The sequence below is a fragment of the Herpailurus yagouaroundi genome, unplaced genomic scaffold, assembly GCF_014898765.1.
Source record: "Herpailurus yagouaroundi ecotype Mexico unplaced genomic scaffold, PumYag 216, whole genome shotgun sequence".
NCBI classification, from domain to species: domain Eukaryota; kingdom Metazoa; phylum Chordata; class Mammalia; order Carnivora; family Felidae; genus Herpailurus; species Herpailurus yagouaroundi.
The window spans coordinates 5,348,190-5,365,245 of NW_024412447.1; the positions used below are offsets into that span (position 1 = coordinate 5,348,190).

At 43.3% G+C, this 17,056-nt stretch overlaps 1 protein-coding gene across 2 annotated transcripts in view; it reads left to right on the forward strand.

The window, feature by feature from the left end:
- LMTK2 (lemur tyrosine kinase 2) overlaps window positions 1-17,056 on the forward strand; it is an 81,951-nt gene that overhangs the window by 14,927 nt on the left and 49,968 nt on the right. For both annotated transcript variants that reach the window (XM_040455867.1, XM_040455868.1), the window contains exons 2-3: window positions 6,747-6,871; window positions 9,949-10,093. In XM_040455867.1, coding sequence (XP_040311801.1) covers window positions 6,747-6,871; window positions 9,949-10,093 — 270 coding nt within the window. The remainder of the gene's footprint in view (window positions 1-6,746; window positions 6,872-9,948; window positions 10,094-17,056) is intronic.

The window sequence follows — 17,056 nt, forward strand, 5'->3', positions numbered from 1 at the left end:
CACAGGAGAATGTAAGTAGGGGGAAATCCACTTTTTGAGAAAACTTACTCCTTAAAGAAAATAGTTATACTCCTAAACATGAGTTGCAAAACGCGTAAATAAAGCATGTGGGAGTTCTCTGTGACCTGGGCAGTAAGTGGTAAACTGTTAATAGTGGGAAGGGTCAGAACCACCCCAACATGGTGTCGGTGTCAGTTGGAGTGTGACTAGTAATGGGAGGAAAATCTTTGCCAGTTAAGAGCATAAAATTGTCGAAGGGATGCTGCTTTCATAATCTTCCTTGTTTGACCCTGAAAGCATGTTTCTTCTGGTAACCAGTAGACGAATTGTGGATTTCTCTCTCCGTCTTCCCTCCTTTTCTCCGGCCCCTCAGTTGCCATCTTTCTGACTCCCACCCCCTCCCCCTTCTGACTGAGTGCCAGGCTCTCTGTCCTGGGCCCTGGAGTCCTTGCTGGAGTGTCCAGTCCTGGTCACTGACCCCGTTTAACTTGCGGTCTCGTGGGGAGGACGTTTGGGCATTTAAAATACACAGTGTGATAAACCCTGCGGTGGACCGAACAGCGTGCTGGGGGCTCCAGAGGCGGGCACTCTAACCCGTGGGGCCTTGGGGCGGTTTCCAAGTTGAGATCTGAGTGGTGACGATGAACCAGTGGAGGGAGGCTGTCCGTGCTGTCAGTGCGGGAGCTTCCTGGTCCGGGAGAATGTGAATTTGCAGACTCCAAAGGGGCAGAGGGCCTGCCTGGAAGGACTGGGAGAGGCTCATGGCAGATGAAACAAGGTGCAAGGTGGGAGTTAGAGGTGATGAGAGCCCAGTGTGGAGGGCAGGTGGTCGCCGACCATGAGTGGTATTGGGACCTGTTAAGGAGTTTGGACAGCAGGCTAAAGAAAACTAGGAAAACCCAGTACAAAATTCAAGAATGTAAAGGGATATAAGGGCGCCTCCTCGTCCCCCAGCCACCCGGTTTCCTTCCCTGTTGGTGACCACTGTTCCCCAGGGGCAGCATTGTGTACACGCTGTTCTGAGCTGTTGGTTTTTGTTTTTTTCTTGTTTTCATTCAAACGTGGATCATAGAATTGGTTTTGAATTGTATTCCCCCCTCCCCACCCCGACTCAAATTCATATGTTGACATCCTAACCCCCGTTACCTCAGTGTGACCCTATTTGGGGATCGGGCTTTTACAGAGGTAATCGAGTTAAAATTAGGTTATTAGGCCCTAATCCCACATGACCGCGTCTTTATAAAGAAGGGAAATTTGGACACGGGGACGGATCCAGAGGGAAGACCATGGGAGGAGATGCAGGGGGAAGACGGCCGTCTCCCAGAAGGCCGGAGAGTGGTCGGAGCGCATCCTTCCACATAGCCCACAGGAGGGACCAGACCTGCTGGCACCTTGATGTTGCACTTGTAGCCTCCAGGATTGGTTAATCCCCCTAGTTTGTGATACTTTGTTACAGCAGCTCTAGCAAGCTGATACACAGGAGTACAGATTGCAAGCTGTTGTATCTAGTTCGCCCCTCTGCGTAAACTTCATATTTTAGTGGATGTGAAGAAATTGCTTAATAAATGGAAGACTTCAGACATACAGATCTGTGCAAGACTAGACAGACATTGCCATACTGACTTCCCCAGGGCTTTCACTCAGGCTCCTGGCTGTCTTTTCCATGCTACCCCCATCGCTTTCACTCCCCTCGTACTGTTCCTGTTTGGAAGCAAGTTCCGGACATCTTTAACTAGGTCACTATCTGTAAAAGGTAAGGACTCCTTTTAAAAACATAATCACATTATTATTATCACTCCTAGGAGAAATGAGTCATACTTCCTTAATATGGTCAATTACCAGTGTTCACATTTCCAGTTGTCTCAAGTGTCATGATTTTTTTGAGTGTGAATCATGATTCAGATGTCACCCATACAGTGCAGTTGGTTGCTACGTCTTTTCAAATCTCTTTCGGTCTCTTCACCATCTCTCTCAACACAGTTCTTTGTCTTTAGCGTTTCTTGTACCCTTGCTTCGCTGATTAAATTCTGGTGGTGGTATTGTGTGTATGTTCCATGATTCTCTTTATTTCCTATAAATTGGTTTTAGGTCTAGAGGGTTGGTCGGATATAGGCTGGTATATTCCCATCAGAAGGTGCATAATATCTGGTTGTTGTCTCTCTTTGCATTTAGCTATTGGTCTAAAATGTCACATTCATGAAATATTCTTTTTTTTTTTTCTTTAACAACTATTTAAAAATGTAAACACCATTCTTACATAGCCTCAGAATGGGGAGTGGTGGCCAAAGGAACCAGTCCTGGGATTAGAGGGTTTGAATTTACCTTTGGATAAGCAAACTAGTAAATAACGAGGAAATTTCTCTGTAAAAGTGTGTCAGCTAGTGCCTGAAGAAGGAATAACAAAATTAAAATATCAGCATTTTCAGTCCCTAATGGATTTGCACGTATCATCACTTGTTTTTATCTGTGGACCTTAAACATTTTTTTATTTAATCCAAAAATGGAGTCACAAGTAACTCTTCCATTAATTACATGTGTGTTCAAGTTCTGATCGAGGTTCTGGGCAGGGATTTATAATAGTTGAATTAATAATCAGGTAATCCTCCTGACTTACCTCGTAGTCATTGCCGAGAAATTGCATTCTCCAAATTACCTGTCTATAAAACAGATAATGTGGGGGCGCCTGGGTGGCGCAGTCGGTTAAGCGTCCGACTTCAGCCAGGTCACGATCTCGCGGTCCGTGAGTTCGAGCCCCGCGTCAGGCTCTGGGCTGATGGCTCAGAGCCTGGAGCCTGTTTCCGATTCTGTGTCTCCCTCTCTCTCTGCCCCTCCCCCATTCATGCTCTGTCTCTCTCTGTCCCAAAAATAAATAAACGTTGAAAAAAAAAATAAAAAAAACACAAAAAACAAAAAAAACAGATAATGTGTACCTACTTCTTAGAGTTTCTCCAGTTTTCTGCTTTATTAAATCAAGGACCAGATATCTATTAAAATGGTCTAAAAACTGTACAAGGATAACTCACAGAACGTGCTTTAGAGATGCCAGTTATTTTTTTAATCAGTGTCTTGGGGAAGCATACTACTCCAAACCTCTAATTATCCTTGTTCTCGGTTTGTGATTGGGAAAGCAGCCTAGCCTAAAAGTGGGGAGACACTCCTGTGGTTATCCATTTGCTGTAGTAGGATATCGGTTTGCTTTATGCGTTTCTGAACGCTGCAGACCTGGACTATTGAAGGAAAGCCATCTTTCTTCGTAGTTGCCTAATACAGCAGTTGCAATCAGGAACCTTCCGGGGCTCAGTTTGTAGTTTGAACCGCTGGGGCTCGGGGATTTTACTCGTAGTTCCCTACACCCAGAATTTACTTCCTCTCTGTGGTTTGTGCAAACCCACCTCACCTTCCAGCCTGTCACAGGTTGGTTTGATTTCTTCATTTTATGGAAGTGTTTCCTTCGTTGGTATGTAGAGGGTTTTTTTTGTTTTGTTTTGTTTTGTTTTTTTTTTTAGCACAATTCTTTGGACTAATTAAAAATTCAGTAAATAAAGTACTTTTTAAAAGTGGTACAGCTGCAAACATTTCCTCTTGAGCAGTAATTTGTAGAGGCCTTTCCGTGGCTCTGGTGGACACTGCGGTTGAATAGACCTCACGTAAATGGAAGAAATCTGAGTACTGGGGAGCAGACACCCCTGCAGTGTCTTAGCAGAAATAAGTATGTTATCGTTATCGAGGTAGGGCAAAACTCGTAACTAGCTATTTTTAGCAGGAGTCTGGCTTTTCATGCCTACCTGGTGACTCACAGAAGACAGTTTTGTGAATCAGATAATTGAGCTGGCCTTCAGGAAGTTCTGATCACATTGTACAATAAATAGATGGTATGTGATCATAAAAAATTGTGGGTGAAAAAAGAGGAGAAAACTAGTATCCACTTGGGGAGTTTGGAGGAGAGTCCCAGAAGTATGAACTTTTAATCAGCAACGATGGACTTTTGGTTCACAGTACTTAGGTTAGGCTGTTTTCAAGAATTAAAAGTCAGCCTCCTTGAGGCAAAACAATGTGGTAGCCAGGGAAGCAAGGGGGACTTATTCTCAGCACCCCTGAACCCAGAGCCTGGCCCTGCCGCTTTCCCACTGAGTGTTTTGGCCTTGTCATTGTCCTCGTGTACGATGTGGAGCTGGTGAAATTCCCTCAGAGATGTTGTGACGATTGAGTGGAATTGTGTTATATGTCATCACATCTCAGATAACGTTGGGTTATGACACACCCTTATTTTTAGGCCATTAAGAAACCAGAAATGCCAGTGTAAACCAGCTTGCTTTCCTGTGCAAGATGCCCCATGTTAAGATGTGGTTGGACAAAAACTGCATCTTAAAAAAAAATCAATAAGATGCAGTGTATATGAAAGTGCTTTGCTGTATAAGCCTCAGGAGTCATATTTAATCGTTATTATATGAGTCAGGGGAGTGCAACAAGGTTGTAAGAAGAATAAATACCAGTGGGAAGCCGAGGCCCGGCGGGATGAGAGAGCAGGTAGCTGCCAGGAGAGAGAGAGAGGAAGTCCCCTCCTTCCAGGTCGCCGTTCACAGAGAGCTGGCTCTCGGGGTCTGCCCCGCACTTAGCTGTCCACACGCGCACAGGTGTCTGCTTAGGGAGTTCTTGCCCTTCGTGACACTGGACTTCGAGAGGAATCTCCAATTTACTTTCCGTGTCTGAAGAGTGGATTTTCCTCTTCTAGATTTGTATTGGTTTAGAACTTGCAGATCCTTAGCAATCTTTGGTTAACTGTGATTTTTAAGTGCAGACTTGAGCAAGGCTTCAGCCAGCCTGAGCCCCACGTGGAACAATGTGGGTTTCAGCCTTGTCCCTTCACAGAGGGACCTCTTGTTACTGGCAAGGCATTGGGTTCTGTTTGCAGTTGATTTCAGACTCCTCTGCTCTTCGCCGAGGTCATTTTCATATTCAAGAACGTGTTTTGCTCACATAGGAGTTTGGGTTAGTTTTTGTTTTCTTCAGGTGCTCCAGGTTCACTTCAGGAAAATGGTGACATTGTTCCTTAACTTGTGTCCCTGCTTTCCCCTCGGTGCACTGGGACATTGAACTTACGTGTTGTATGTCAGTTATAGCTCCAAAAAGTGGGCGGAGCGGGGGTAGTTTATTTCTTATTCGAACACCACTGGGCAAAAGAAGAGCTTCAGAATAGCTCTGGTTGAATAGGATGTTTTCCAGATAATTCTTGGCCGAAAGTAAAGTTGCATTTTGTTTTGTTTTGAAAAACACTCCTTTAAAGATGTAAAAGTCATTCTACGCTGGAATTCTACCCCCCCCCCCCATGCAAAAAACAGGCCCCAGGCTGTAGTTTGCAGACCTCTGCTCTAGTAGAAAGCTCTTATTATGACCAAGGCTCCTTGGAGAAGTGGCTGATTCTAAAGCTGGAGAGTAGGGAAAATAGAAGAAAAGCCTGGAGCTTTCCATGAGGAGGTGTTGGAGAAAAGATGGGGCATGTCCAAAAGACCCAGTAGTCAACTTGAAAAAGCTGCCAGGGGCCAAAGCTGCAATGTTTCCAGCTATGAAATAATGTTAATGATGGATTATAACCCAAAGAATAGAAAATAAATATCTGTGAGTCCGTAACTAAATAAAGGACCAGACAAATAATTAAGGGAGCAGAGACCCATCTTCCTTATGGAAGAATCCCACGTAGTAAATGTAGAAGGAATGAGGGCCATAGACGATCACCCATTAGAGCATTGTAATGGTGATTGCTGCAGGTTAAGACGCAATGGCAAGTGTGAAAATGAGTGTGTAAAACTTCAGGGAGACACAGGATGTTTGCACAGCCTCAAAGTGTCTCCCAAATATTAATTACCTTGGTAGTGGTGACATATGTCTGTAGGTTCTATAGTGTTCCTCCCTTCAAGGAGCACAGCTTAAATCCTCTTCTCTGTGAGTGTGCCGTGGACTTTGTGACCCGCTTTTAAGGAATATGTAAAGGGGGAAAGTGGTAACTTCTCAGTGGTGACACCTGGCAGAAGCCACGTGGGCCAAGTGGCTTGATGAGGGTTCATGTCACTGGGAGCAAGTTGTGCTGTGTGCTCGTGACGTGATGTGACGAGAAGGGCAGTGTGCCCTGTGATATTCTAGATTCTTCCCACGTATCCGTGACCTCATTCTAGTCAGTCAGGCAGAAGGGATCAGGCCACCCGGGCTGAGGAACATTGTACAAAATGCTGACCGACGCTCTTCCCTGGTGTCCAGGCTATGACACCCGGGGGAAGACTGAGGAACCACGGAGGGGGTGAGATGAGTAAGCACAGCCCTGGGAGCCTGGGCTGGAGCCTGGGAAAAAAGAGGAAACGGCAGAAGCTGTGAAACCTGGATGAAGCTGAAAGTTCAGTTAGTAGTATGGCCCCAGGTTACCGGCTTCGCTTTGGTGACTGCTGTGGGGCACAAGGTGTTGATGTCCGAGGAAGCTGTGTGTGGTGGGGCTCAGAGGGTCTCTGCAGCTCTTCCGTAAATCTAAGGTTATTTCCATATTCAGTTTTTTTTTTTTTTTTTTAAACCCTGACTCCTTATCCTGGATTGATCATCCCCCTTATCTTGAGCATCTAGGCATTATTTTATTAACTCTTGGTCCCATTTTCATTGGGTGGAAAATATGTAAAGTAAAGTTGATTTGCAAAGTAAAGTTTGCAAAGTAAAGTTGATCTTGGAATGTCCGTCTTGTTAATATTAGTTATTTCTCTTTCCAGGGGAGGCACCTGCTGCAGAAGTTTCCTCCTCTTTTGTGATCCTGTCTGTGTGCAGTTTAATGATATTAATAGTGTTAATTGCAAACTGTGTATCCTGCTGTAAGGACCCGGAAATAGACTTCAAGGTGAGCACAGATGGTGGGGACATTTAAAAATCATCTGCTGATACCTTGATCATTGGAGTCCCTTGGGAGCAAGGGCTGGCCAATTTTTTCTGTAAGGGCTGTATAGTAAATATATCCTGCCATTGTAAATAGTAAATACTGTGGACCATACAGCCTCTGTCAAGGCTCCTCAGCTCTCAGCTCTGCCATTGTAGCGCTACATTGATACAGATATGAAAGGTGAAACCAAACGGTTGTGGCTGTGTGCCAGTAAAACTTTATTTACAAAAATAAGTGGTTTGGATTTGGTCCAGCAGCTGTAGTTTGCTGACCCTGCTTTAGAGCATCATTGACAATAACCACTTGCCTGTTTAATTTTCGCTAGGTGAGGAATAAAGTATGATTGAATTCACTAGCTATAAAGCCTATAAGGAAGAGCAGGCTGATTTTTTTTTCCCCCTGAACTTTAGCATGCTGGTGAGTTTGTGGTGGTTAAGATTATTGAGGCCAAAGGACGCCCCAGTGTGTTTTGTGTATGAGAAACCGCATCTTTCATTTTACCTGAACCCTCGAGTTCTTTGAGGGGAAGAAAGAAGAATCCTACCAATTAGAAATTCTGGTGTGGGGGGGGGGTGGTGTGTGTGTGGCGGGGGGTGGGGAGACACTATAGAAGGGCTGGTGTTGTAGCTGCAGATGGGTGGAATCTGCCAGAAACCAGCTGGGATATCCTGCTCTGGAACTTACCACGTGCCTGCTGGTGTACATTAGGGCCTGGGGAATACTTGATAAAGAGGAAGACTTGAGAAACAAAAGGAATGCATGAGAGAAAATGATCTTTCTCTGGAGCCCTGCTGGTTGTCCTGGGGCTGTCCCCAGGGGCCCTGAGGGCCACTGGTTCAAATTGGGGGCGGAGGGGGGGCTGTCTTCTAGCTAAAACCTTCCTGCTAGTGGACACATCAGCCTTATTTCTAGAGCCTCACCCCTGTTTCTGTGTTTTCTTTACCTTGAGTCTGGTGGCAGCCCCGAGAGAGGAGGAGACGTGTTATCCTTTTGGTTTGATGCTAACATTACACACCAGGAAGGCTGCAGGAAAAGACTAGCACGGGCCATTTTTCTTAGAAGATTCTACCCCAAACGTGTGGGCTTCAGTAATCCACAGCTTTAGCCCCCAGGTCCTGGAATCACTATAGACACCTCCGTGGGAACTTGCCGACTACCACATGGTTGGGGGCGGAGGTGCACAGTGGTGGGCAGAGAACCTGTCCCTTGACCATCATTCTTGCCGAGGGACTGTGTACAGACGCCTTGTCTTTTGGGGACAAAGATAAAGTCTGATCAGCGTTGCTGAAACTAAAATCCAGTCACTCTCACGTGTCACAATGCCTCATTCTTGCCTTAGATTTTTCTGACCCAACTGGGTCTCAGTATTGACCCAGGGAGTTCATTGTGGCGTAGATTCTGCGAAGCAGTGTTTTTTTCCGCTTCCCCAGGTGGTCCTGGTACAGGCCACAGTACCACAGGCCACAGTGTGTACAGGATCCTCTCCAGCTGTGTAAGCCACGACCGAAGACAAGTGTCCACGCCTTTAGATTTAGAACTGCAGCGTTAGAGACCTTCGACCCTTGGAAGTCACGCTACAGACCAGGAGGCTACTGCCTGATAAAGGAAGCGACTTCCTGAGTGCATCTGGGCAGCTGCTGGCATAACTAGAAAAGCGACCCAGTCTTCTCACCAGCCTCATTTTTATTATTACGCTGTTTTACCTCTCTGCGTCTCTAGAATCATCGGCTGCCTAATGGTCTATCATGCTGCTGCCAGACTTTTGAGTGGCATTGTTTTTAAGTAGACGCAATGGATAAAAAGTCTTTTTTAACGAGAGAAGCTTTAGGAATGTCCAGAGGGGAAATTGAGCAAAGCTCTTCCATTGAGAGGTGCCTCAGAGATTGAAGTTTCAGCACCTCGCTGGTCCTACGCCCTCCCGTTAAAAACAGTGGTAACGTCCTAATGCATTTGACAGCATAGGTGACATATGTGAGAATAGTGTCCTCCCACACGCGTGTGAGATCATACATGTCCCATCAGACAGATCGACCCTTATAACTTCCCGGGGCTTAGTGGGGGTAGCAAGGGGAGGTGGCAGAAAAGGAAAAGGAAAAGAAGGATATTCTCTAGAGGAAAGGACAACGGTCTTGTTCGCAGATTATTCTCAGCTTCTGTTGCAGTGCTTGGTGGGGTGATATTCATTAATTATCTGAGTGAATGACCTTGATTGTCATCTGTATGAACGTGGAATTAACATGGACACCAGGGTGGACTGAGCTCACTGGAATGATAACAGCAAGAGTCAGGACAGCTCTCTGCTGACTGAGTCACTGAAAAGATTTTCACACCTGTATGGGCGCAGCCTCGGTGTTAAAGTTGCCATCTTCAGAAAACCAGATGTTCTTAGTGTGTTGAAGGTACTTATGTGCTACACAGTGTCATACTGACCGTCGTTCACGTCTTGATGGTTTTTCTACACAGTTTAGTAATTTTCCCATCGTTACTCTTTGCAGAGAAACAGGACTTCCTCAAAAATACCGTTTTTGGGTCTTTAACTGTCCCTATTTTGATTGAAATCATAGCAGAATACAATTCTAATGCAATTAGAAATGAGCATGTAGTTTTATAATAAAACGAATCTGTTTTGATTCCGTGTGCAAAGGGATCTGTGAAAATGAATAATAAAGAAAAAAGATTAGCCTAAGCTCTGGTAACTTAAAAGCAAAATTTCAGACCAGAAGAGTGTTTCCACTTGAAGTTCCGTGGTCATTTTAGACAATTTTGCATTTAACCTCAAGCTTTCAGTTGAAAAAGTTTAATACAAAGTATGTATAACTTATTAAACCTTATTTATTCTGCCGTTTGGTGTTGGAGAGCACAATTACATATGCTTTTTACTCAAGTAGGTGCAAATTGGGGGAAAAAAACCCAAGGCGGCATGTTTCAAATGAGTGAGTGAGTCAATGTTCTCATGTCCGATGTTAGCATACGTATTCTTAATATTTGTTCTCACGTTGGTTTATATAAGATATAACATTGATCGTCTCTTATTTTAGGAATTTGAAGATAATTTTGATGATGAGATAGATTTCACACCACCAGCAGAAGACACTCCGTCTGTCCAGTCCCCAGCAGAAGTTTTCACACTTTCAGTACCAAATATCTCCCTACCAGCTCCGTCGCGGCTCCAGCCTTCCATAGGTAAGGCCTTGCATCTGGCGTCATGTTTTCCAAATACTTGGGTCGCCTGTCTCGTCTGCTTGCTTCTTTCTTTTTCTGCTCTCTGGGGAAGCCGAATTGTAGGTAGTGGTCGGGCCCACTGCATGCCTGCACAAGCTGAGTCCTTTCCTTCTGGACCCTAGATCTGGTGTAGGAATAAAACTGGTCGCCTCCGATCATTGAAGTGGAACTCTCCCACGGAGCTCCTGGCCTTCCCTTGGGTTGAGAGGCTTCTCTCCTAGTTCTTGACGCAGCTTGCCTTGCTGAGTAGAATGCTGCCGTCTTTCCGGGGATGTCCTGTGTTTGGGGAGGAGGGGTTTATTTGGATATGCTAATCGGATTGATTTTTCATCCTAAGATAGAGGTTTGGTTAGAGATCGATTGGCTTCTTGTTGTAGAACAGAAATACTAGCAATTCAAGAGTCAGGGATTTCTGAGACCACTTGGGAGAGGCTCTTCTCTCTGTGAGGGGCCATTCCTGCCCCTCGTGGTGCTGCGCCCAGTGGTGCGGGCGTGGGGCCGTGCGCACCCCGCAGTGGATTGTGCTGCTGGAGGCATGCGTGACTGAAGGGAAAAGTCAGGTGAGACATGACACAGCTGGTGCATTTCATATGAAACATTTGTAAAGTTGGTAAATTTTAGTATTGGTGGTTTTTGCAACACTAAAAAGCTAACATGTAGTATCTACCTTCAATTTTTGTAAATAGTAATACCCTTGCTTTGACCAAAATAGTGAAATTTAAAAGTAAAATAGTAAAATTCAAAAGGATTGGGATATCCTGGGGATAACCTAAGTAACCTGAGTGCACGTATCCGCAAATGGAAAGATTTTCTCCTATCTTTGCTTACTCGATAATAGGCTTTCCTTTACATGTAAGGGAAGGCCTGAGAGAATTCTCTAGGGCCTTTACCATCCTGGAGTCTTAACACCCATGAATCGATTTCAAGTAATAGAATCTTAACTCAGATCAGTGTACATAGAAAGGGGATTCTTCGGACACTTGGAACCAGGCGATGGGGAAGGGTAGGGGTGAGGCTGACCGTGGAGACAACTGGCGCTGGGAACTTGGATGCCATCGCGCTTCTCGTCCATCTTTGATTTCTCTCCTCTGTGTGTGTCGGCTTAGATCCCGCACACCGGCTTCTTTCGCCAGCTCGGAGCGTGGCTGCTGCCACTGCCGGGTTCGTGTCCTTGTAGCTTTACTACCAGAAGAAAGGAGCTTCCCTCTCCTCGGAAGACCCTCCGGAGAGGCATCCCGGTTGGCTTCCCCCAAGTCTGATGATGTTGACCCCTCACTGTGGGCAAGAAGGCGCGGCAGAGAAGAGCCTTACGACTTCTGTCCGAGGCATAGTGGGGATGGACCAGAGCCCTGTAGCGAACACAGCGGAAATGGTAGTGACCCGTACAGCCATCCGCATTATGTTCATACACCTTTCTAGTTTCTGAAGCCCTCTATTCTAAATTCCTTCTTTTTTTTTTTTTTTAAGTTTATTTATTTTGAGAGAGTGAGAGAGACTGTGCAAACGGGGGAGGGGCAGAGAGAGACGGAGACCTAGAATCCCAAGCAGGCTCCACACTGTCAGCAGGAGCCTGATGTGGGGCTCGAACTCATGAACCGCGAGATCATGACCTGAGCCAAAATTAAGAGTTGAATGTTTTAATTGACTGAGTCGCCCAGGCGCCCCTAAATTCCTTCTTAATAGGAAGAAATTACTTTTGATTTCTCTGCATAGAGACTATTCTGCGTAGAATAGTCACAGAATATTTTTATGATCTTGGGATATAAGAGGCCTAGCCAAGCTTGGCACTAAATGCAGAAACCATAAAGGAAAATATTGACAAATTTGATGCATAAAATGGAATATTCTGTATGGTAAAAGACACCATAAACAAATTTGACATAGTAGCCAGAATATTTGTAAGCTACAAAAAATGTCTAAAAAAACCCTGTTATATATTAATATATATTAAGATTACAAACAAATGCATAAGACGACGACTAACAGTTCAATAGGCAAAAATAAGTCAAGGATGTAAAAGAAGAAGTTCATGAAAAGAAATTTAAGTGGCCAATAAAAAAGGAACTTCACTATTAATTAAAGAAATACAAACTTAAAGTAGGAAATACAAACTTTAATTAATACTTAAAGTATTAATTAAAGAAATACAAACTTAAATAACAGATTGGGGCGCCTGCGTGGCTCAGTTGGTTAAGCGTCCGACTCTGGCTCAGGTCATGATCTCTCATTTCGTGGGTTCCAGCCCCGCGTCAGGCTCTGTGCCAACAGCTTGGAGCCTGGAGCCTGCTTCGGATTCTGTGTCTCCCTGCCTTTCTGCCCCTCCCCTGCTCCTGTTCGTGTATTCTCGCTCGCTCTCTCTCTCTCTCTCTCTCTCTCTCTGTCTCAAATAAATAAACATTAAAAAAAAAAAGATAACAGTTCAACAAAGAGAAGAAAGGACACTGGTTGGTGACGGGGAGGGATATGTGTGGGAAACAGGCACTTGGACACTCACTGTTAGCTGGACTGTAAATTGATAGAGACATTCTTTCCGTAGGGTAGTCTGATAGTATGTATCCAAGTGTAGAATGTGTTTACACTTGATCCCGCAGTTCCACTCTTAGTAGCTTTTTGAGGTCAGTAGGCAAGTAAGTATCTGCAAAGGAGTTTATTGCAGCATTGTTTGGCAGTGTAAGAGTGGAAACATTAAATGTTCGTATGGAACTCATTAAATGATGGTAAGTCCATACGTTGGAGTATTATGTAGTCCTATAAAAGGATGAAAGGTACTGGTGATGTATTAAGTGAAAAAAGTACACCGCATATTCAAAAGCAAGTCTATTAGAAACTCTACCCTTTTTCCTTTTAAAATTTATTTTATTTTTTGAATAGATAATATAGTGATACATTTGGTTCAAAAACCAAAATGTAAAAAGGTATATATAGTGAAAAGCCTCTAATCTTTGAACCTGACCTCAGCTTCTACCCCCAGCGTCTGTACATAACCATTCTTCTTGGTTTCTTATACCTCTTTCCGGACTTTCTTGATGTAAATATTCCCATTTACCTGCTGCCCCTCCCCCCCCCACTTTTTTTTTTACTCATAGGTGGCATCATAAAATATGCTTCTTGCTTTTTTTTCCACTTAGATAAACCTTAGAGATATTTCCATTTGCATAAAAAGAGCTTATTTATTCCTGCTTACAAGTTTATACTATTGAGGGGTGCCTGGGAGGCTCAGTCCGTTAAGTGCCTGACTTCAGTTCAGGTCATTGATCTCACGGTTTGTGAGTTCGAGCCCCGCAACAGGTTTTTTGCTGTCAGCACAGAGCCCCCTTCAGATTCTCTCTCCTCCTCTCTCTCTGCCCTTCCCCTGCTCGTTCTCTCTCTCTCAAAATAAATAAACTTAAAAAAAAGTCTGTACTATTGAAATTGTATGGACCAAGCACAGTTTATTTAACCAGTCTCCTAGTGATGGATATTTCGGTTGTTACTAATCTTATGCCATTAGAAACAAAGGTTTCACCTATGTTGGTCTGCACACTGATGTTGGGCTAGTGTATTTGTAGAATAAATTTTCAAAAGTGGCCGAAGAGTGCATGTGTTTGTAATTTTGAGGGCTGTTGCCAGCTCCCCCTCCACAAGGAGTTGTGCTCATTTATGTTCCTGCTTGTGGGTTTCACTTGGTCTGTGCTGTTGCTGAAGCTCAGGTGGTATCAGTTCAAGTTAGATTGTTGTAAATTTAGGGTGAGAACTGTAATCTCCATGGTAACCACTAAGAAAATAACTAGTAAATATGGAAACAGAAAATGAAAAAATCAAAATGTATACCAAAAATTAAATATACACAAAAAAGAATTTTTTGATGTTTCCTGATTTTAATATAGCCAAATTTAACAGCCTTTTAAGCTGGAAATTTTGCAGTCTCTTTTTTTAACTTCTAAATTTTTTTTTTTTTTTGAGTTAGAGCTTTTTTTTTTTTTTAAAATTTTTTTTTCAACGTTTATTTATTTTTGGGACAGAGAGAGACAGAGCATGAACAGGGGAGGGGCAGAGAGAGAGGAAGACACAGAATCGGAAACAGGCTCCAGGCTCCGAGCCATCAGCCCAGAGCCCGACGCAGGGCTCGAACTCACGGACCGCGAGATCGTGACCTGGCTGAAGTCGGCCGCTTAACCGACTGCGCCACCCAGGCGCCCCGAGTTAGAGCTTTTCATGTCTTAAGAAATCTTTTTCCATGCTGTGGTCAAAACAATAACTTAACTACTTTTTTTTCTACAATGTTTTAAGGTTTTGCTTTGACAGTTAATTTAAATCCATAGCCCATCCTGAATTGATTTTTGGGTATGGTGTTAGGGAATCCATGAGGTGGTTTGTTTGTTTGTTTGTTTGTTTTTACAGATTACTGTGTTTTTCTCAGCTTCATTCCCTGAGTGGCTCTTCCGTTCCTCCTGCTTTTTAGTTCCATATGTGTATGGGTCTGTTGTGGGCTTTCTGTTCTATTTCACTAATGTGTCAACTCCTTGTTCTAGTACCACACTGTTGTAATTATAATAGCTTCATAATAAATGATGTGATTTGCACATTTTGCTCCCTGTCGGTTTTTCACTCTTTCAGTAGTGTCCTCTGATACACAGAAGGTTTTAATTTTGATGAAGTCCAGTGGATCTTTTTTTTTCTTTTGTTGCTTGTGCTTTCAGTGTCATCCTTAAGAAATCTTTGTCAAACTCAAGATCATGAAGATTTACACCAGTGTTATCTTCTATGACTTCTATAGTTTTAGCTTTGGAATTTGCATTAATATTTGCATATGGTGTGAGGTGAGTGAGGGTCCAGGTTCATTCTTTTACAGGCAGACAGCTAGTTGCCCCAGCAGTAATTTTTGAAGAGACTTTTCTTCCCCCATTGAACTGTCTTGGGACCTTGTTGAAAGTCAGTTTATCACATTTGTGTGGGTTTATCTGGGGACTCTCGATTAATTCCATCGGTCTATGGTCTCGTCTAGCCTTACGCCGGTACCACACTGTTTTGATTATTGTAGCTTTGTGGTAAGTTTTGGAATGGAGAAGTTTGTGAGTCTTCCAACTTTATTTTTGTTTCTCGGGATTGTTTTGGCTATTCAGAGTCCCTTGCAATTCCATATGAATTTTAGGATCAGTTTTTCCATTTCTGCAAAATAGACCGTTGGGATTTGTATGTGCATGTGTGTACCATTTCGATTCCCTTCTCATTCCCTTTTGTTTATATTTTGTAGATATTTTCTTGGGGATTACAGTTATCTTAAATGTATAACAATTGTATTTCATCTGATACCAACTTGACTTCGTTACCATATAAAAACTCTGCAACGCAGTCCCGTCATTTTATGTTACCAAAAATTACATCTGCATACATTGTGTGTCCACTAACATAGATTTATAATTTTTTATGTGTTCATCTTTTAAATCATGTAGGAAATACAAAGAGGATATATACACGAAAAATACAATAATGCTGGCTTTTATATTTACCAGTGATATTTATTTGTTCTTATGTCTTCCAGTCACACTTTAGCGTCTTTTTGTTTCAGCCTGAAGGACTCCCTTTAACCTTCTTGTTAGGTATAGTGGCAGCAGTCTCCCTAAACTTGTGTTTATCTGGAGATGTCTCAATTTCTCCTTCATTTTGAAAGACCACTTTTCCAGGTGTAGAACTCTTGGTTAATGGTTATTCTCCATTGGCTCTTTATATGCGTCATCCCGCTGCCTTCTGGCCTCCATGGTTTCTGATGAGAAATCAGTTGTTAATCGTATTGAAGATCATTCGTATGTGATGAGTTGGTCCCTTTTGCTGCTTTCAAGGTTCTCCATCTTTGCATTTCACAGTTTGATTATGATGCATCTCAGTGTGGGTTTCCTTGAGTTTGTCTTAGTTGGACTTTGTTGAACTTGTTGGATGTGTAGATTCATGCCTTTTATCAGATTGGGACATTTTTAACCACCGCATCTTCAAATATCCTTTCTGACCCCTTTCCCCTCTTTTCCTGGGACTCTAGTTATGTGTGTGGATTGGTCCACTTGGTGGTGTCCCATAAGTCCCTTAGCCTTTGTTCATCGATATCTTTTTTCATTCTTTTTTCTTTCCACCTCTCAGCCTGGATAGTTTTATTTGAACTCTCTCTAAGTTCACTGATTCTTCTGTCTGCTAACATCTGTCGTGGAACCCCTCTAGTGAATTTTTTTTGTTTCAGTTATTACACTTTTCAGCTCCAGATTTATATTTGGCTCCTTTTACTAATTTGTATCTCTGTTGATCTTCACTTACCAGAACATCGTTCTCCTGGTTTCCTTTAGTTCTTTGTCCATGATTTCCTTTAGCTCTTTGAGCATGTTTAAGACCATTGATTTAAAGTCTTGTCTAGTAAGGCCACCATCTGTTTTCTCAGGGGCACTTTCTTTTACATTTCCTTTGTACATGTGGGTGGGCTATACTTTGTTTCTTTGCATGTTTTGTACTTCTCTTGTTGAAAATTGGACATGTTGAATGATATGAATGTGCACAGAAGAAGAAAGAAAAGAAAGGAAAAAAGTATTCTGTGGGTCTTTGCCGATTAGCTCTGCGTTGGGACACTCCTTACCCAGGCCACTTACAGCTCTGCTGGAGTCCTCACCTCCTGCCTTTGCGGGGCAGAGAGCCTAGCCAGAGGTGAAAGTTATATTCTTGTCAAGTCTTTTGTGGGCGTGCCCTTCCCTGAACGTGAAGGTTCAAGTTTTCTTCATATGTTGCAATAGCTTTTCAAAGACCTCCCCCTCCCACCCCCCCGCAAATCTCACTCCCCAGCTTTTCTGCTAAAGCTTTCAGTGTGTCTGTTGTTTGCCTCAGTTGTTACTTACTTATTTATTTATTTATTTGCCCCAAGTGGAAGTGTCTTGTCCATTTGGCTTTCACTGTTTTTGAGGAACACTC